Source organism: Scomber japonicus, chromosome 1 (assembly GCF_027409825.1).
Source record: "Scomber japonicus isolate fScoJap1 chromosome 1, fScoJap1.pri, whole genome shotgun sequence".
In the NCBI taxonomy this organism is placed as follows: domain Eukaryota; kingdom Metazoa; phylum Chordata; class Actinopteri; order Scombriformes; family Scombridae; genus Scomber; species Scomber japonicus.
In genome coordinates, this window is record NC_070578.1 from 18,107,501 (window position 1) to 18,129,641 (window position 22,141).

The 22,141-nt window shown below is 40.3% G+C and overlaps 1 protein-coding gene across 1 annotated transcript; it reads right to left on the bottom strand.

The window, feature by feature from the left end:
* Positions 1 to 69: 69 nt before the first annotated feature.
* hk1 (hexokinase 1) lies at positions 70 to 20,364 on the bottom strand. The gene is made up of 21 exons (XM_053324311.1): positions 20,007 to 20,364; positions 13,611 to 13,773; positions 9,348 to 9,496; positions 9,117 to 9,236; positions 8,803 to 8,898; positions 8,533 to 8,632; positions 8,170 to 8,353; positions 7,686 to 7,841; positions 7,475 to 7,562; positions 7,063 to 7,208; positions 6,786 to 6,978; positions 6,320 to 6,431; positions 5,645 to 5,793; positions 5,040 to 5,159; positions 4,768 to 4,863; positions 4,579 to 4,678; positions 4,313 to 4,496; positions 4,007 to 4,162; positions 3,694 to 3,781; positions 3,093 to 3,238; positions 70 to 2,166 (listed from the first exon to the last, which is right to left on the bottom strand). The coding sequence occupies exons 1-21, from the start codon at positions 20,067 to 20,069 to the stop codon at positions 2,019 to 2,021; spliced, it is 2,757 nt and encodes a 918-aa protein (XP_053180286.1). The 5' UTR covers positions 20,070 to 20,364; the 3' UTR covers positions 70 to 2,018.
* Positions 20,365 to 22,141: the final 1,777 nt, after the last annotated feature.

Here is a 22,141-nt window from a genome sequence, read left to right on the forward strand (position 1 = left end):
CTTTTGTGGCTTAAATAAAAGTTATGTTTAATAAATGTGACAGAATACATATGTGTGTGCAATAGCTGTTTTTATTTGACAGTCATGTGGCACAGCCCTTCAGCTGGACACTGGGCACAAAGATAACAGCATGACACAGGTTTGTCTTTATTTGAGACTAGTTGATTGACAATGTTGGGCAGACAACAGCGTGGGTCTTGTGAACAGGAGCGAAGAGATTAAGGTGTTTGTGTGATGAGGGGTGGCTTTCATTGTGACTACTTCGGGGTCTTACAGCAGGCAGTTTAGGACCTGCTAGAAAGTAAGGCTGGCTTTCGTTATCATGGCAGTTTGATTACTAAGTAGGCATGGAAATCCACCCAGCCCTCCTCCTGTTTTTGCCAGAAACACAAACTTTCTATTATTAATTTGAGATTGTGCTAGCACTAGCATGTCCTGATGAACCAGAATCGTAACTATGATTAACTAATGCCAGTAAAACACAATGTAGTATCTCAAATGTCCATCTTGCACAACAACAGCTATATGACAGGTTCCTGCCCCACAGGGATATCACTACCTTGATAAGAAGAAGAATCAATCTTTGTCATTTCTGTGAACAATCTTTCAATGAATATTGTCAATGGTAACCATACATATGATTATTTGCTTTTATTAAAGAGAAACAAATAAATATTCATTAATTTGCATGAAATTGCTATTTGAATGAGCCATACAGAAGTTTACTCAAAAACCCTCCTGAAATTTTAGGAGCATAAGGAACACAGGGAGCAATATAGGGAGAAGCTTTCTGAAAATGTTTAAAATCCCCTTAAAGTTTCATCCACTGTAATGTTCTTATATACTTATACACAGTTTGGCCATTGGTCTTCCACTGGCATCCATGTTAGCACCACATACATTCTTTTATTCATGGCTGTTGCTAAGTGACTGATGAGTTCATACAATATTACATCACACATTGTTGAGGATGGCTACTTAGCCAGCACTTCTTAAGACAACAACAATTAATCAGCTGTGATCAGTACCTACAACAGGATTTCTACTTAGTAAAATACAAGTTCTCTTTGGACATATTTTACAATAGAGTACAATAGAGTCGAACAGGATTGTTGTCATAAATTAGACCAAATAAGCACATCCAGCCAGCACGTAACATGGCTTTCCCTGGTATAAGTCCTTCTTTTGTATTATTTTGCCCTGCAGTACAGGACTGCTGAAGGGACTTTTTTCTAAACGCTTCCTCTGTGTGCGTCATTATTGCAACAGTATACCAATATAAAAATAAAATAAATAACAATGTATGTATAACATATTGTACTGTATCTGGGTTAGACATTACAAACTTTAAAGCAAAAATATTCCCTTTAACCTCATTAGACATTTATATTTCACCTCATATCCCTTTTATATCTTGTCATACAGACAGTGAGTAACTACAGCAGACACACTTTGGTTGCTTTGGTCTAAAACTGTGTTTTTATGTCCTTGCATCTACTAAACATGTTGCAAGGCTCATTCACTTTTTTCAGCAACTTTGCAACTGCAGCTGTTGTCTTCACTTTATAATACAGACTGCAGTTTTCAGAGGAATCCTCCAGATGGCAACAAAAACACACCTCACATGAGATTTACAGGAGTGTGTCACTTCCTTCTGCCCTGCACATTCTCACCGATTAAACATGAATGTGCTTGTTTAATCTCCACAACAAGTTTAAACTCGGAAATCACAAAAACTTGCTAAAACCTTAATAGATTTGCTATTTTACAATGGTTAATCACACATAATCTAACTACAACATAGTGCCTGACTCTTTGCTACTTAATACAGCAGAAAAAGCTCTCTCTTTCCCTCTAGACAGGCTAAAGCAGCTTCTGGAGCGTGATTCGTTGACTGGACTCGTTTGATTCAGGAGGAGAGGAGACAGTGGGTGAATAGAGGGGAGGACAGAGCAAGAGGGAAGAGAGGGGGAACCCACAGAAGAGGGTAGATAACAGCCAGACAGAAGACGTATCTTCTATTTATTGTTCATCTCCTGTCTCATCCGGCAGCCCACGGCTGTGATCAGTGCGGCTCCTTTCCCACTGCCGTCTTCTGACAGCAGGAAGTTGACGTTACACTGAGGAGCCAGTTCATTGACTGTCTGGTGCATGATCCGGGAGAAACTAGAGAGAGATAAAAAATAACAATGTTATACAGGCAAGTGATTAATTCTATTGTGAGCCAGTCTAAACGTAACACTTTAAGTAATGATTTTATGGTTTGGTGTAATTTGGCCTGGCTTAGTATGTAGGTGGAGGAGCCAAAGCTGTTGACCATCCTGAAAAACTGGCATGTGACACATTAAACAAGCTGAACAACAGCTTATATGGCCTTAGCCAGTAAGACTTGTCTGAATGAGGAACGGGCTCATCTGGACATGTTGCAGCATTAATTGAGGCTCATTTTCTCCTGATATTACCAATGATGGTAAATACATAAAGTTAGGCAATAGACCCTTTTCACAGCAGACATTCAGGCTTATATGAGGTACATGCTAGGCTAGAGCTTTTGAGCTGGGCTGAGAGGATTTATCATGCTGGTGTTGCCTAACTCAAGTTAGTTTATTTTAAACACAACTGAAGCATGACTCATTGTGAAGTGCATGGAATAATGCATGGTGCATGCACTCTACACGTAATAAAAGGACAACTCACTATTACTTTTGTGATTACTTAATGGATCATCAGAATTTGCACATCACTAGGTGTGTCAGACAAGTGATCAGCAGTTCAGAACAAAGTAGCACAAAAAACTTTGACAAGATGGTCAAAGCTTTATGTATTAAAAAAGTGTGAAAAGTAAATGTTTAGAAAATTGATAAAAACACTTGTTTTTCAGGTATGATGGCCTGCAGCTCTTCTCATCTTTGTCCAGAACTGGTGTAGCCTGCCTTTGTTTGCATCTACTTGTTTTCTTAGCAGTTTCCAATGGCCCAGCAACTGAAGGTTACATCTCAACCTGATTTGCATTTCAGTTGACAGTTGACACAGTTGACACAGTTGACACAGTTGACATGGTAGTTTTGTACGAAGCGATGAATTCAACTCACTGTGGATGTAGTTTGTAGAGTGTCCCGTCCACCCCCACAGTGATGTCCAGATGGTCCAGTCCACGGTTCTCTCTTATCTTATCGACCACAGCCGCCATTCCTGCCCCACACAGCTGAGCTGCACGATGTGACACTGCTCCACATACCTGTATAACAATGACAACCTTTATCATTATTGCAACACTTAACAGACAGTGAACGCCACGTTTAGCTGAGCCAGACAATATCATATCAATTCACAAATGTTGAACGTAAATATAACTTAACATGTTTCTGTTCACTCTTCTGTACAGTCATACACTCCTGCCTCTTTCACAAGACAAGACTAACAAAAGGCATTGTGAGTTTCAGGCTTCACAGTGTACAGTGAACACTGGCACTATTTTTTTAATCTCCAAATACAATCTAATGTACAGTAAGGGTCAAGAGTTTGTGTTGATAACAATTTATTCAATTCATTTCTAACAATGGTCTGAGTGTGCAACTGGATTAGCTATCTAACATTCTGGTGAGGCAGTTCGTTTGATTAGCTACAAATTTGAAATACTATATTTCAATATTAAAGGTTGATTATGCACATATCTATCACTCTATACCTTACCTCTTTGACTATAATACTGTCATCACAGGTGCTGTCCAGCCCTAAGTGTTGCAAGATAGACCTCACTTGCAGCAAAGCCAAACGATCACTGGAGAAAGACATAAACATAAAGACAGAGCCATTAGAAAAACAGAAAACTAGAAATGTTAGAACATCAGTAACCTAATAGTGAAATAAGCAAAGATAATTTGTTGCAATTTTGTTCTACTGGATGTGAAGCACTGATGTCACTTCCACACCTCTTAAATATGTTTTTTTTTTTAAAAGTCCGTGATACACAATACTGAAACTGTCCCTTCTTATCATTTCTTACCTCTCAATCTGTGAGAGGAACTTGGTTTCGAAGATGCCTCTGGTCTTCAGTGTTTCTGAAATCTGACCTCTGAACAGGAATCCTTTCTTGGTCATGTCTATCAGAATATTACGCACAATTTCACCGAGGTACATCCCGCTGCACATTTTCTCATATCTGCGATACACAAACACAGGCAGAGAAAAACACACATTAATACACATGTAACCACACGCTGGTAATTATTTATAAGGATAGAAATGCAGGACATACACACACAAGTAGATATAATAGGTGTGTATGTGTGTGTGAGGGGGGTATTTTAACCTTTGTTTTCCTGGATTGAGTGAGAAGTCATCCACAGCACGGTCATACTCAGTCCTGATGTCATCAAGGCATCCGTTGTCTCCAAAAGCCCCCCACTCCATGTTGACACACATCCGTCCCTCATCTCCCTCGATCATCTCAATGTTCCTCATCTCCTCCATGTAACACGCATTGCTGCCAGTGCCTATAGATAGACAGACACGTTATACTGACAAAGAACAGCACAGAAACCTGATGATTCATCATGAAGATCAACATAAACTGACCAGCGATGAGCCCAATCTCACAGGTGGGCTCTTCATAGGCACAGGTCATCATGGTTCCCACTGTATCATTGACGACAGCCACAACATCCAGGTCGAATTCCTTAAGAAGAAGCACAAAAAAAGTTAAGTTACTTCTGCATTTTTGTACATAATGCCGTATGTAATTGAACCCCTCTCCTTGGATCCTACCTCTCTCCTCTTGATGCCCTCCCTCAACAGTCCCACCACATCTTCTCCTTCACAGTCTGTTGCCTTGAAGCCTTTGGTCCATGTCACCAGGATGCCCTACACACACACACACACACACCTGAAACTGTCAAGTTCTGCAAACCATGTAACTGTAACAATTTATGGACTATGCAGTACCCTAAAACTTCTATCCTTGGGCAGCATGTCCGGTTTTGAGACACAGCTGATTCCCAAGAAATATCAGGGAAGTAAGAGAGGAAGTTGAGACTCACAGCATCAAGGCTGGTCTGTCGGCAGGGGAACGAGAAGGTGAAGCCCAGAGGAAGACGAGTGTTCTTCATCCCCATGTAGTCCAAGAAGTCACTGATACACTGCACAATGTGATCAAACAACTACAAGGAGAAAGACATGTTATGTCAAAATGTGTTAAAACTGTGTGTAAATATGTAAGGGGCACAAATATACAGAACTGTTTCATAATCTAATATCTATTCTAACTTTAATGTCCTGTGCAAAACAGGAGTCAGAGAAAGCCACATATGAAGGAGAGAGGGTAAAAAGCCAAAGGTCTCAGACAGGATTAGCTTCTTTACAAGAGTTAAGTTCAAACTCAATCTCAAGTCACTGCTAATCCCAACCAATATACCTCCCTATCTGTCTACCTCTAAATTATTGACCCTCATCCCTGCTCCTGATCTACTTACACGCTTACCTCAGAACTATCAATTCCAATAGTCAACCTCCTACCTAACTGCTCCAGCCTTTACAACACCATCAGCATAACAGGAGGTAAAGTTCAAAGCTTTCCATCTGTATTTTCTGACTTGCACTCTAGTGGTCTGTCTGTATCACAGGTCAAGAGTTATTGATCTCTCACCTCCTCTCCTGTGCCCTGCATCACTTCTAGAGGAATGGCATAGATCTTGTTGTGCATCTCCACTGTTCTCCTCTTCCCGGAACGAATCTTGACCAGCAGAACTCTAAAGTTGGTTCCTCCTAAATCCAAGGCAAGGAAATCACCGTTCTCTGGACATGAAGACAAACGGGTATATTTAAGTAAAGTAGTAACCACATCAAACACACAACTCAAAATCTGCCTTGTATAATGCTCACAAGTATTATAGAAGGATGTTCATGTGAAAATCTAAATTCTATAAATATCACTGTTGTGATGCAGTATACTTCCCATATTTCCATATCATCAACAACATGTCTGCAAATAAATTAACCCCTACTTCCTTTACTGTACATGTATGTTGTATGTTACTTATGTTGTAATTGTTAACCATTTTTCAAGTATTCAATTAAAACATTTTTTATTTGAAGTTGCAATAACTATTTTTTAAGCACAGATTTTAAACATAGCTTGTGACCACAGTGACAACAGAGACATGTGACTTCTTGTAAACTGGATGGTAATGAGCTGCTAAATAATGACCTCAGCTGTTCTTTATTCCCAGAAATTAGACTTGTAGGGTCACAAGTTGCCAGCTTGAATACCTATGTGTATGGAAGAAGTTTGCGTGTGTGTTTTTTGGAGTATGTGTTTCACCTGTGCCATCAGGAGTGCTTCGTACAAACGTTGGCAGCATTTTGACAGTAGCAGAATCCTGAGTGCTCTTGGAAAGGCCATTTTGTATCTCTATCCTCATTCGCTTCTTTACCTAGAGAAATAAAGAATATTTTAATTAGTGTTTTAAAGCCCAGCTACACACACACACACACACACACACACACACACACACACACACACACACACACACACACACACACACACACACACACACACACACACACACACACACACACACACACACACACACACACACACACACACACACACACACACACACACACACACACACACACACACACACACACACACACACACACACACACACACACACACACACACACACACACACACACACACACACACACACACACACACACACACACACACACACACACACACACACACACACACGTTTACACTACACATCTTTCTCGCTTCCCACCTCCAGCAGCTGTTCGGTTGTCAGACGAAATTCTGAGAGCGTTTCAGCAATCTGTCGTGATTGATCAGCAAGTCGGTAGGCCACAGCTGTCACCATGGCAGCTCCCTTTCCACTGCCGCTCTCTGATAGGAGGAATCGTACATCAGAGTCCTGCACCAAACGACGGACTGTCTTGTGCAGACGCCGGGCGTACCTGAGACGGATTTGAAAGATTTTATTGCTAATAGTCTATAAACATAAATACAAACATGACTGTTAATATTTCATCATCACTCACTGTGGGTGCATCTTGTAAAGAGATCCATCAATGCCTACAGTGGTTCGGAGTCGGGCGACACCTTTGTTCTCTTTTAGCCTCATCAGGATGCCAGCTAGTGTGGCAGCTATCAGGTTGGCAGAGCGGAAAGACACAATGGTACAAACCTGAAGGAGAAGATGAGAGATGAGACATGTACAAAACTAATATATTCAAATTTCATTAACTGCAGAATAAGATAAATTAGGCACTTTGTGTAAACTATTCTCAGATAATCTATCAATATTTTTGACATGATAATGTTTGATATTAAAAGGCATCTAAACAGGAATGCCAGAATATCCCAGTAATACAAACTTAAATTGGTTGTTAGTGTACATTTTCATCCTGTTTTGTTTCTAATTTGAGTGACAAGATTCAAGTCAATACACACATGCTGCACAGCGATGCAGTCTTCAGCTGAGGGCTCCACACCAAGTCTGGTTAAAATCTCTCTGGTCTTGCTCAGACCTTCTTTACTCCTAAGCAAGAGAAACAGAGAGGCTATGAAATCCTTGTAATGAATGATTTGATGGTCATAATTACTGTTTCGTATAACTACAGCATTAAGCTAAATAAATACATGGCCCTGAAGAGTGACTTACTTCTCTATGGCAGAGACATGCTTGGTCTCAATCTTCCCTTTAGTAAGAAGCTCGGGGGTGATCCTTCCCTCGAACAGCATGCCCTCTCTGGCCATCTTCACGAGAATGAGACGAACCAGCTCACCCATGTACATGCCACTGACCATCTTCTCAAATCTGTAGTGCGATGAGGGAGCAGAGGAGAAGTTGATGAAACACAAACTCAGAAATACCTGGTTAAATATCATCAGTTTAAATCAACCTATAGAAATCACTGTATTTTATTATTGATGTCTGAAAATATTATGATCTATTACTTTTATTTTTATGTATAAGAAATATATAAAGCTTTTGATATGATATGTTTCTCTCTAGCTAGAACAAATATCAGTTTAATTGACAACTAATCATTAGCTGATTCTGTGGTTGTCTCTTAGGTCAATAACTCATTTAAAATCAGCTTGGGGGATGAGTGAGACTCTGATTTCGTTTTGGTTTGACATACAGTTGTTTGCCGGGATTAAGAGAGCCGCGGTCAATCTCTCTGTCAAACTCTGTCCGGATGTCTTCCAGCCTGCCGTCATCTCCAAACGCTCCCCACTCAGTGTTGACACACATCCTGCCCTCATCTCCTTCCACCAGGTCAATATGACGCAGCTCCTCCATGTAGCAGGCATTGGTACCAGTACCTAAACACACACAGAACATGACCTTTCACCATCTTCTTATGAGACCCTTCAGCTAACTTTCTCACTTTATACAACAGAGCTCGTTATGCTGTCACAACTTTAATTTGATTTTAGCTTTGGATCATTTCTACAGTGCTTTCATTGTCCCTTGACTACTGAAATAAACATTGTTGTAGTACCGATAATGATTCCGACTTCACAGCGCTGGTCATCGAAACCACAGGTCATCATAGTTCCCACGGTATCATTCACTACTGCCATGATGTCAGCTTCATAGTCCTGAAAAAACACACACATGTAAGGAAAGATGTTTGCAGTTGTGTTTATCTGTCATCTGTGCTATTACGCATTCCCAGTTTGAATTGAACCATGGTGAATAAGTGATGGATGCAGATTACAGAGCTGAAAAAAATAAAATGACTGTCGATGACACAGAAGATAAGACTTACTCCTCGTTGCTTAATAGCTTTGTTGAGCAGCTTGACAACATCCATCCCCTCCACTCCACTGGCCTTAAAACGCTTTGTCCACGTCATGAGATAACTCTGGACAAAAAGACAGCAGACAATTAGAAACAGGAAAGAGAGTGAGAAAAGATTTGTTGGGCAGAGCCTGCCTTATCATGGCCGCAGTTCATATTAACAACAGCACTGATCTCTAGGTATGTCAATAGAAGATATTAAATGGAAGGTGTAATGTGTCACAAAGAAGTAGACCAAATAGCAATTAGCCAATCTGCCAATCAATCGTTAATTTTGTTTACCTCGTCTAGTTTGGTCTGCTGGCAGGGAAAAGAGAAGGTAAATCCAATTGGCAGCTTCTTGTCTTTGATGTTGTGTTTTTCCATGAAGTCACCAAGACACTCTGCCACATGGTCGAACATCTGGAACAGAGGTGGAAGGAAAGAAAGAAAGAGAAAGGGGTTGTGTCAGGTGAAGCTGTGTGCGTACGTTTGTTTGTGTGGGTGTGTGTGTCTGCGTTAGTATAAACCTACTTTTGTTCCAGTTCCATGTATGATATCTTCTGGTGTGTCGTAGATTTGACTCTCCATCTGAACGGTCTGTTTCTTCTCATGGCTCACTTTGACGCGAAGGATCCTAAAGTTACTGCCTCCCAAATCCAATGCAATGAAGTCTCCCTTCTCTGTTGCGACAGAAAAAGCGGGCAAAGAGGAAGGGATAGATTGAAGAAAGAGAGCAGCAGATAGAGAAAAAAAAATGTTTAAGCAGAAAAGTCTAGTGCAACCAATTATCAAGTAAGATGTACTTGCATACTGTCATTTCAGCTTTTTCATAAAACTATATTCCCAATGGTGACTCCTGAGATTAACACGCATACTGTATATGTACGGTCGTTCAGGAGCCAGTGGGTGGGATTGGACAGAACATCAGGAAACTACCTACACCTGGGTAGTTTAGGCCTCAGCCTATTTAAGCAGCTTCTTTGTTAACCTCCCACTCTCACCTCATTCTCATCTTAACAGGCCTCCACCAGCCAGATGGGTTGTGGTTTTGTTTTGTTTGTATGCATCACATAGCATCTTAGCACTTAGCTGACGAACACATAACCAGTTCAGGACAATATCTTGACACTGCTTTGTGTTGCTGTAGCTGTTAACTACAATGAAATAATTTATTTTCTGGGACTAGTGAGTTTTATACTCAAATGAACTCTGATCTGTAATATTGAAATATGTCACTTGTTATAGTATTACTTGTTAGTAAATTTAATATTGGCATTGATCAACATTTAAAGATCTCTGTAAACATGCCGGATTATAGCAAAGCTGCTAATTTGCATTTGTAGTCCCTAGTGAATAAAATACATTTAAAAAACAATACAAATAGAAGAGACAGCAAATAAATAGATAAAATACAAATAGAGGAGACAACACACACAGCACAATACACAATCAAAAGGATATCAGATCCAGACAGGATACAACAATGTAATAAAAAGTAATGTTCAGTTAGTGTCAAGTCCAGTTAGTGGTCGCATTTTTGATTAGATTTGAGCCATTGTTTTAGTTTTCCTTTAAAAGAAGAGTATGTGGGGCATTCCCTTATTGTGGAGGGAAGACTATTCCAGATGTCCCCTCCCACAACAGACAACACGTTCCTCCCATACGTGGTGCGCCTGTGGGGAATCTCACAGTCTCCTCTATCACAAGCCCTGGTGCTCATACCTCCCACAGTCCTTTTCCTTATGAATTCATTCAGCGGCGGTGGAGCAAGACCATGGAGACTTTTAAAACACAAAACAAGCAAATCTAAAAGTTTTAAAATTATGGAAAAGTTATGTTTTTTATCCAGAGTCTTTAGGGCTTTTTTATAGAGAGATTCTACTGTCTGAAATTTGCCAGTTCCTATTTGACAGAGTTAGACACGTTTTATATGCGTTTCCTGAATGAGAGTGTCGAGTCCAGGATGACTCCCAAGTATCTGAACTCGCTCACCAAAGCGAGCTCCTCCCCTCCCAGAAAGACACCAGAATGATCAATATATGGCGGCCTTTTAGCAAAAGCCATACAGACACCTTTTTTAACATTTAAAGAGAGACATGAATGAGTGAGCCAGTCCTGAACATGAACCATTGCTGATTGTGAGTATTTGAGCAGCCTCTGTCGTATTTTTCGCAGGGATGAAAATAGCCGCGTCATCCGCGTACAACTGTGCATTAACACCCTTACAGACATCAAAGAAATCGTTAATGTAAAAAGAAAACAAAATAGGTCCAAGTATGGATCCCTGAGGGACCCCTACTGGACAGTCCAGGTAAGGGGATTTGACACCGCCGACCACCACACACTGCTCTCTATCTGCAAGATATGATCTGAACCAATTGAGGGCCTGTATAGAGAAATTAAATTTCGACAGCTTGGTTAACAGTACTCGGTGGTCAACGGTGTCAAAGGCCCTTTTAAGATCGAGGAAGACAGCTCCCACACAGCTGTTCCTATCCAGGAGACACTTGTTTTTTTCAACAAACATACTTATGGTTGACTCTGTGGAATGGTGAGTCCAGAACCAAACTGCTGTATAACCATTATTGAGATGTTCTACTAACTGTTTAGCCACCCATTTCTCTATTATTTTGGAGATGACAGGTAAATTGTAAGTAGTTTATTATCATTTAACTGTTTTAAGGCTTTCTGATTAGATAAACTACAACTGAGTAATCTGACTCAGAGTGTAATGACCTTTGATAAGAGGTAATAAACTACTGAGTACCCCCCAAACTGATTGCTCATACAGTCTGTTCCTTCTTCTACTAAGTTTCTTTCCTACTCATATTCCTCAGTGAACACATACCAACAAATCAAACTGAAGAACAAACAGGATGTCCTACAGATCAAACAGTTCTCAGTGTTGCTATATTATTTATCACGTTATTTTGATCTTGTGCCACAACACTTTTGTGCAGATCACAATGCAAGGTCAGGTCAGTGTAGTTCACTTGTTTCACACAGAGTGATAAATTATCTGGAAGGAATGTAAATGCAGCAGCGATGACCAGAACAAACTTTTGGCAGTGCTAGCTTTTGTAAATAACTTCAACTTTAAACCTGGGAATCAAGACACCAGATGAGGTATCAATTCAATAGTTATTTTAAAGTCTTCATTTCTGTGTCCAATGAAAATAGAGTGATCAGAGCCAAAAACCACACTGTCGTTCAATATTACCCCTACAAGCAGATCACAACCTGACTTCAACATCAGTCTATTAGGTGAACAACAAATTCCAGCTCTCTCTAACAGAAGCAGAATAATAATCCCATCCCCCAACGCTCTGCCAAACATACAGTAGCTACTGTGGCTTAAAGGAGCAGAATTTAGTGGCACCAAGCCGTGAGGTTTCAGATTGTAATCGACTGAATATATCCACCTTACAGTCTTTTTAGTGCCAAAGTCCCTATTTTTGTGACTATACCACCACAGCTCAACAAGGAAACACTGTCTGAAGGAAACACAAATGTTAAAAAGACTGTAAATGTGACAGATATCCATCTACATGATATCACCAATTCAGACTGCTGAAGCCTCATAAGTTTCAGATACACTTTGAAATGCATTAAAACACTTTGTGAAAACATTGTGGATTTTGGCCCCCATCACTTACACTGAAAGCACATTTGAAGCCAGTATGAACAGGAGGAATGATTACAGTGAGTAAATCCTCATTCAGGGTTTATTTGGACACCTGACTATTTTTTTTAAAGACAATCTTGACAAATGTTACACCTTTCCTTTAAACCAACAGTAACAAGCAGTTATAATAACAGCTGTGACAAATTTATTGGAAATATGGAGCTCACAACAACTATAATGTAACAGAACCATTTATTGACAACTCCATAAAACCATTTAGGCTGGACACAATAATAAATTGCAATCAATCAATCCAATGAACCAGCACTTGGCAGCAGTCAATAAATAAATACTTGACTGTATCATTAAATGTACTTAACAAAAAACTGGGAAAAAAAGATATTACATAACTTAAATTGTATTAGTATTGTATTAGACTCTGACAGTAGCAGGATTAGGGCTAATCTTTGATGTATGTGTGGAGGAACACATAGATTGCGCCAGAGCAATATTTGATGCAATTCATTTTCAGCTGACTAAGGTAATAAAAGCTATCTCTCAGTTTAAATGGACAGACACTGTCCTCCCTAAGAACAGCACGTGCAAGGTATGATCAAATTCTGACTCACATTCACTTGAATTTCAAGGACAGAATGACTGCTGTAAATTAGGATTAGAGGGCAGAAAATTACAGGGGGAGAGAGACAGGGACAATGAGTACATGGTATTTGTCACCACACCAAGCAGGTCTTTTGAATTCAGGATAGATTATTGTAAGCAAGAGAGCATTTTGGTTGTCAGATAACAGTCTGTCACCCAAGACAAGCATTTCTCTGTTTAACACACAAGATTTTTTGTCTATTAGAGTTGTAATTGCCCCAAACCAGATAAACAACTTAGCTGTTGTCATGAAGGAACATTTTTGGCACCGTAGCATCGTGGTTAGCAGCTAAAATAATCTTGGTTTTGATTCTAGTACCAGAAGTTCCAGAGTGAAGTCTGTGTGCTCTCTCTGTGATCTCTCTTTCACCCACAGGCTAAAGGAAATGAATGTGACTATTTATATTTTCGACTTCTGATGATGTTCTGTCACCCACTGTGCATTCACTAATACAGAGATAAAATGTATTCAGACTTGTCGTGACTCTTAAAAAAAAGGAGGTACTAACCTGATCCATCAGGGATTGACCGCACAAATGTTGGCAACATCTTCAGTGATGCAGTGGGGTTTGTGTCCCGACCCAGTCCTTTGACCAGCTCCCTCCGGAACCGCTGCATGATGTCCAGTAACGTCTCATCAGAGAAACGCATGGAGTACAGGTACTTATCGATCTGAATATAAGAAACAGAAAAAAGGACAGAAACATTAATTACTATGTTAACCATTACTGATCCATTTGTAACCACAATGCTGTTATTATCCATGTGCAACACATTAACATCCACACCACTCTCCTCTCACACAGGCCAATTACCTTCACTTCATAATGGAAGCAACTGAGATATACTGCATTTACTAATGGCATGGTCTTTAATTTCTGTAAGCATGATGTGCAGTGGATATGACTCAATTCCCATCTCATAATGCTTTTTAATCCATGAAGATAATCCACTTCCTGTCCTTCCTTTTTAATTCCTTATTGTCAGTTGTATCACTACAGAAGAGGATTTGGGCCACTGTGGGGGAAAAAAAAGTGAGTTCTGACTTTTTCCTCAGAATTCTGACTTTCTGAGAAAAAAACTCTGACTTCAGTGAGTCAGAACTCACTTTTTTTGCCACAGTGGCCCAAATCCTCTTCTGTAGAATCACAGACGCAATAGCTGTAATAAAAATGACATCACCAGTGTGACACACAGTACGACAAGGAAGAAGAGGATGTGTCACACCATAAGGGCATTAATATGTGCAATATTGCACAGAAGGGTGTTCCTCATGAGTTTATTATGGGTACGACATTGGTGAGTCATTCCCATAATAAGTAAGATAAGAAATTTACTGTTTCAGAACAGGGTCCCCCTGAACACACACACACACACACACACACACACACACACACACACACACACACACACACACACAGGATGTTGAATAATCTGGGTGAACTCTACTGTTGCATCACACCACAGCTTCTTTATGAAATGAAAAGTGTGACAAACCAAGAGCAGAATATTACACACACACACACAACTGTGGATAAATGTCAGGTTCACCATGAAGTTAACCACGAAGTTGAGAAGGATTAACCCTTCCAGTTGTCAGGAAGGGTCAGTTGTTAGGACCCATAACTGGATTACCATCAGTCTGTTTCCTAAGAATGTTTCCCAGAATATATATATATATACGCACACAAAATACCTATCTGGTCAGCCTAGTTCACAGTCCATGTTTAATATGCACACAGAAGTGACGTCTATTATGGCCCCATATGATAATTTACTAGTTTTACTCACTGTAACCGACAGCAGATAGGAATGTTGTAACTTCCTGTTTCAAGTGTAACACATGAAGTGTATTTCCTGTAAGGCTGTGGCATTTGGTAAGTGGTTCAGGACAGTGTCAGTTTGGGTGTGAAAGTACTTCTAAGAAGGGATGTGCATCTACATGGACTTTATAGTGGGATAAATCTGTTGGTTTTTTCTAATATAAAAAGGTTGCTATCAGGAGACTTTTCTGAACACAAATCCACACTTTTCTACCAGATAATAAACACACTTCAGTTTCCTCATAGAGCATATGGACACTTACAGGTGTTTTTGACAAACAAAAAGATCTGCCGTTTAACTGTGCAGTCGTGTTTAAACAGTATAACGAAGTTGTAAGCAAACATGGATGGAACAGTTTACAACAGTTTACTTATCTGTAGGTGTTACATTCCCTATATTCTGTCTAAATGTGGAGTCTGCCTCTGGGATGGAAGCTCATTAGCACATGGTCTTGCTCATACAGAAGCCCACAGCTGAGGAAATGTTAGGAATGACAGTAAAACTGGTCCACACTGCACCCTGAGAGTCAGGGGTTTGAGGAGTCATTTTAAGTACAGGGACATGTTAGTGCTTGACAACGCCCTCCTCTCCCCACCTCAGCATGTGCCACTTCAATTAAACCATAAACACACACAGCACCACACATCTCTCTTTCTTTCATTCCACACAAATACTAAACCCTCTGTCTCAACCACACAAAGCACTCACAAAGCAAGTATTTATGATAACATTATTTTGATAATTTAGAAAAGAAACAAATGGAAAGGATTTATAATATGCACAGATGCCTACAAAACAAGCGAATGACTGATTTCAAACCGCAGTGGTCTTGTTACTGGAAATCCCACAAAGTTTAATCATTTTAAAACACTTACTTGGTACTTTGTTGCAAACATCCTGCTGATTTGACCTGATGTGACTCAGCGTCTCTATGCTAAAGCACGATACAGGCTAGACACGATTACATAGAGATTTCTGTTCTTACATTTGAATATTTGACCCCAGCCAGCTGTCCAAGCAGAGGAAATGAAAGTGTGCCTTACATATGAGATACTGCACCAACCGTTTCCACCAACATCATCTCATGTAGAGTGTAAATGAGAAAACTTTTTTAAATTTCATATTATAAAGTATAAATTCAGAGTATATAATAAACCCTGAAATTAAATGTCTTTTAATATATTGCCATGTACTTTTACATTCTGTCTTGATGCCTGATGATGTTTCATGTAAGGCACTTGAATTGCCTTGTTGTTGAAATGTGCTACAAATAAACTTGCCTTGTCTTGCTTACACAATGAGCCACACTAGTTGTCAGCTGATGTAAACAGTATTGGATTTTATGCTTCAACACGGTCATCTATATAAGCTGCCAACACGTTCTGCTCATGCCAAGTGCTACACACTGCAAGTGCCTACAAGTGCTGATCTTCACTGTTTATATTCAGCTTGGCACCATCCTGCCTCTTCCTGTTGCTGATCTGAATGTATCACTACTGATGATGGAAACTGTACCGCCACTTGCTTCTTAATTGTATAATCATTCACACATAATGATTTCTTGAAAGAGTGTTCTTGACTGTGGGCTGCCAGTTTATTGACAGTATAAGCACTTGTCTAACTTGCATTTTTCTTCAATGGTCTGGTTAAAATAAGAATGTGATCCTAATCGAATGAGAAGGCATCTTTAGCTGGTCTATTTAAATAACAATGTGGTTCCAGTTGACCAGGCTGGTCCTGTGTAACAAAGGGCAGGATTAAAAGCAGGCACGTCCACATTTCTGTATATCACACTAAGACAAATCCATCGATACTACACTAACTTCAGTTCCTGGAGTAGGAAAGAAGTTTGCATCACTGGACTTTGGCTCAGCGCTCTGCAGCTAGAAACCATGCCTAAACAGCACTTTGTTACAGTTATCATCTGACCTGACACAGCTGAAGCGCATCTATGCTGTGAGTAGTTACAGCTCACATGAATAGCCTACAGAAAAATACTGTGCAATCTTCGTCTTCATCTTTCACAGGAGCAATTGACCAAAATAGGTGTTTCCAGTTTTTCCACTGAGCAAAGTGACATTTCCTGGTGAGGTAACAGGAGGCCTCTGTGGTGTGTGTGAATCTATTAAGGCCATGTTTTCCCTTCAACACACCTCTGACACAACTTTCTCTGACGCTGCCTGGAGAGTTTCAGAAAAATATCTTTCTCTCTGTCGCTGTGTCTGCCTCCTTCCCCTCCCCATTTCTTTCCCTAACTACCTCCTCCTCTCTCCTTCTCCCTCTCCTTCTCCCTCTCCTTTCTGTTTGCATTCCTCCTTCCAACAATGCCCTGTTCTCCCCCTTGTCACCACGAGGTGGTTCGGGGAAGCGTTGAAACCTGACTCCATTGTGTATGTACGTGCGCACAATGTTGTGCACACACAGGTTCGACATGTGGAAAAATACTGTCCTCTACACTGTCCTCAGACTGCACCTTTAATTCTTCCACACACACACATTAAAACATTGCTTTGTGTGCCTGCTAACAGCCAACAGTGTATCCGAGAGTACAGTCAAGGACACTGCAGTGGATTGAGTGAAGTAGAGACGCACTCAGCTGACTGAGGCTCTTTGACAACTACAGATACAGCACAGCTTTCCTGAACACACTGCAGTGATGAGAATATCTGTATCCTTTCACATACAGTTCAAATTCTGAGCTGTATGTTTGACAATGTAGTAAGAAAAAGAAGATAAGAAAGGCAAAGACAAAATACAGTCTTAGAATAACTACACAATAGCTACACACCTGGCACTGAGCGTGTGTGTGTGTGTGAGCGTATGTGGGTGTGATTGTGTGTAAGCCTTCTCCTCCTGTCACCTATGGTCACATGGCTCAAAGCTGGCCTATTTTAGGGAGGCAGGGAGAGGCAGAAAGCAGGAGTAAAGAGGGAGGGAGGTGTGTGGTATTACATCAGATCCTGAGCACTGATAAATGTCTTTTGTCACTATTGACTGTCATTTCAATTTTGGCACACCCCGATATGACAGTTTTGTGTACCTCCTTGTGCCTGAATGACTGAACTGAGAAAGAGAGAGAGAGGGAGGGGGGACAAAGACAGAAAGGACAAGGGCTACTGACTACAAGGAAAATGGAGGAACGAAGTAGGTGGTGTGATAGCTGTAAACTTTTTCCATTTATACAGCAAAAACCCCAGTGTTTGATGCAGGATCTGCAGATGGTGATTATGTATGACATCATCAGTGAGCGACCTTAAAAGGCCCCCTGCACCACATGCGAGTCACTGAGCACATGTTGGAGAAAAAGGCTTTGGGATAATTTAGAATTTGAGCCAAATGTGATGAAGAAACTTAAAGTTTCAAATGTTGGTCAAGGAAAATAACTAATAGATGATAAATGTGGTGACTCAGTTTTTACTTCACTATTTTGAAGATGGGAACTGTATTAGATACCTAGCAACATTATTTTATGTTGAATGAGGATGTACTGGGATCTGCTGGGGTCTGAGATACTGGAAACCCTTCATTCCTTTAAAAACACACAAACCAAACTAAAACAGGTCCAGTCAGTTTTATACCTGCAGCCTGTTGCAACAGCTGTGTGCAAGTCCAAAATTAGTCTTTAAATTATAATCTGTTAGGGTTAAGGGTTATTATTATCACTAAATTGTGATTTATTCTTTATTAAAATTTTATACCCTGCAGATAAGTTACAACATAACTCACAGAAGTATACACACTAATAGTAAAACAGCATCATTTTCTCATTAACTGCAGCCATTTTGTAGCCCCTTTGGTAAAGACCCAATTTATTTATATAGCATTTTAATATCAGTCCAGCTTACTACAATGTGCTAATGTTGCCAAGTGGCTCATGCCAGCCATAACTCTAATGGGCAGTATGAAACTCTAGCTTTGATCATTTATTGGCCACTTGCCTTAGAAACTTACATCCAAATTTGTTAGGTTATGCCCCAAGGAATCATATTGCAACAAATTTTAATAACTGATTCAGTTACAAACTATCGAAGTTACTACACCTCTTGTGTTAACTTGTAGGAGGGAACTTACACATAGCTGGTGCAAACCACTGCAGGAGTCTAAATGTGGGGGCTGCTCAGCTGAGAAGTTATGAAAGAGTCACATTCATGGTGTGCAACTCAGTCTTGTCCTCTTTCACCTTGAACTTTTACATATTCACTCATACTATCAATCCCTAATTCATGACAGTTATGAGCAAACAAGTGCATAAATAAAGTTGTTTTCTTATTTGTACTCTTACATCCAACATTGCTTTATTATTTTAGCTTGATTATACTTTAGTTGTTGGGTTGTCACAATAATATGACAATTACGTCAATGGCTTTGCTGATAGACTGCTGATAGATTGCGGAGAAATTATGAAAAGCTGAACATTTATTCTACTGAATTCCCTGTTAGTCAATTTTCCCCCTTTTGCTCAGTTGATGTCTACCTAGTAAAAATGCATGCATTATTTTAATGAGAACATAAAGAAACTCAACAACCCCTGAAACATCTTTGCTCTTTCATGTCAAGTTGCCCCTCCTCATCCCTCTGGTCATCTGTCCTATCATCTTCGCCTGACCTCCTCTCTCTTCCTACTCTTTGCCACACCTCTCAAAAACTAACATCATGGCACCAATCACACATCCGTGTGTCGTGTGTCTCGTACACCTCACTACACAAATACAAACCTGTGTAGTTTGTCATATCTCACTGAGCATGGTGAATTTAAATCTTTATGTAAAAAGAAATGTCAGTCACCAAGTCAAACAAACAACAACAAAATCACTTCTTTCTCAGCACCATTGTATGTCTCTTTCACTTCCTTAAAGAGACGTATCACATTACAAAGATTTACAGATCAGGTTTTGTACTGTCAAAGTCTTGAACCTAAAGTTACGATGATGGCCATTTAAATAAACTCAATGACCTCTACAACACATGCTCTCCTCCACTCTTCTCAACCTTTGTTTTTTCTTCAAAACAGTTTTTCTTTCATACTCTTTCTCTCAAACATGACATGAAAAATGAAGGTAGGAGAAACAGAGAGTACTCACCTTTTTAACCTGGTCATCCTTGAGTTCAGTGAAGTAATAGGCTAGTAGCTGGGCCGCAATCATCCTGGTCCTCTTTCTCTCTCACGCACACATGCAGACTCACACAAACACACACACACGCTCTCTCTTTCTTACCCGAACACACCAACACACAGATAGTCAGATGGAGAAAAATCCAAAACAAAAAGGTGAAAAAAAGATACTGATACTCTACTCTGGCTCTACTTTGTACATACAATCTGTCACACACCGCAAGAGATATAAAAATACCCTGAGTCAAATCCTGTGTAGTTTAAAATAGACAGAGCTGCTTCATGTGTGGCTAACTCTTCAGCTCTTCCTTGTCTTTGCATGTGAGTAAAGCCAGGAAGCATGAGTGAGACAGCAAGTTTAGCTGCAGGAGGCAGAGAGAGAGAGAGAGGCAGGGAGGGCCAGAACATGAGCCCTGCCCACCATCTGTAAGCTCATTGGCTAGGAAGAGTGAGTGGCTTGGGGCAGGGGGGGAGTTGGGTAAGTGCCACATCCTCTTTTCTGCTATGTGCAGCTCTGCTGACGCCTTGGAGGCAAACCTAGTGATGGAGGAGGTACAGGGTGGGAACTGCCTGATTAGGGGAGAGGAGAGGCAAGGAGGGGGAGGAACTTAAATTCAGAGAAAGAAGTAAGGAAGTGAGGAGAGGAGAGAATGAGTGTTTTACTGTTTCAAGGAAGTTATAAAGTTACGGTACATTCACAGCATGAGTTAGTAAGAACATGACTCACACGGTCAATGTATTAGTCAAAGCACTCTTTAGCTCTTCATCCAATTGTCAGCTGGATCAGAAGGCTGGGAGGAAGAGGAGGGACAACAGCCTTTTGCCTTTCCGAGTCTGCATGGGGAACAATGTCGAATGAGGACAAGAAGCATCAGTGGGGGGCATAGTATGGCAGAGTTTAGGTGGAGGGTGCTGTATGAACTCAATCTCCCTGTTTTTTTAAGTCATGCTCCTGTTCCTCATGCTGTTTCTGTTTTTGTTTTAAGTTTGTGATCAGATCATATTTAGCATATTTAAGTTAAAACCTCTGTTATTTCTCTGTGGCTGTCAAACAGCAACAACTGTCTGACTGAAAGTTTAGACAGTCAAATGGAGGTTTGCTGTAGAGATAAGAGGACAGATGCTTTGACATATTTTTTATTGGACTTTCTAGCTTAAGTGCTGAGTAATCCAGCAGCAGAGAGAATACACCTGCCTTTTCTTCAAATCACTCTGCCTGCTTTTCTATAATTCAGGGAGACAGAAAGCCACTCACTCACTCACTCACTCACTCACTCACTCACTCAAACATCCCGACAGTCAACCCATCAGACACTTTCTCTGTCTCCACTGTCCCTTTCAGAGAGACATGACATCATCACAACAACAGCTGTCTGTTGTCTGGACTCAAAGGACAGCCACAGACACAGTGGTGCTCCTAATAGTGGTGCATTAGCTTAAATATGTAACAGCTTCCAGAGCTCCTAGTATGAAGGGAAAAAACAACTTTTTTTAAATTACAGTTATTTTACACATCCATTCCACATCCAACCTGTCAACATGCCTGGATTAGTTGTATGTGTATGTACAGTAGTGTGGGTCGTGCTGCTTAATCAAAGCACAGACTGCCCTGCCTGCTTTGAATTCAAGTCTCGGACTCTTGTTTGATGGGTTACAGCTGAATGCTGCTGTGTAGAAATAATCTGCTTGATGATAAGGCAGAAGAAATTTACTGTTTATCTTTCAGAACAGGATCCCTCTGAAACTAAATATCTTGACGTGCCATGTCATCTACATTCGTTGACACACCTACAGCCGTATGACACACACACACACACACACACACACACACACACACACACACACACACACACACACACACACACACACACACACATACACACACACACACACACACACACACACACACACACACACACACACACAATTTCTCTATTCCAAATCCTCTATTCTGTGTGCGTCTACACAGCTTTATATTGCTCTACTGTCTACAACAACACATTGGACAAGAACTTTAGCTAACTAACATGAGCATCTGGTTCCCATGATGATGTAAAAATGAAGAGAAAGCTTTTGGAAAACTACATAAACTTAGATAATAAG

Excerpts from the sequence above, each read along its gene's own strand:
- hk1 (XM_053324311.1), bottom strand. The coding sequence starts at position 20,069 with ATGATTGCGGCCCAGCTACTAGCCTATTACTTCACTGAACTCAAGGAT. Across the intron at positions 7,209-7,474 it reads ACTGCATCGCTGTGCAGCAT|GTTTGTACCATTGTGTCTTT; the intron begins GTGTGTATTGAC and ends CTTCTCCTTCAG. Across the intron at positions 4,497-4,578 it reads TGAGATTGGGCTCATCGCTG|GCACTGGCAGCAATGCGTGT; the intron begins GTCAGTTTATGT and ends GTCTATCTATAG.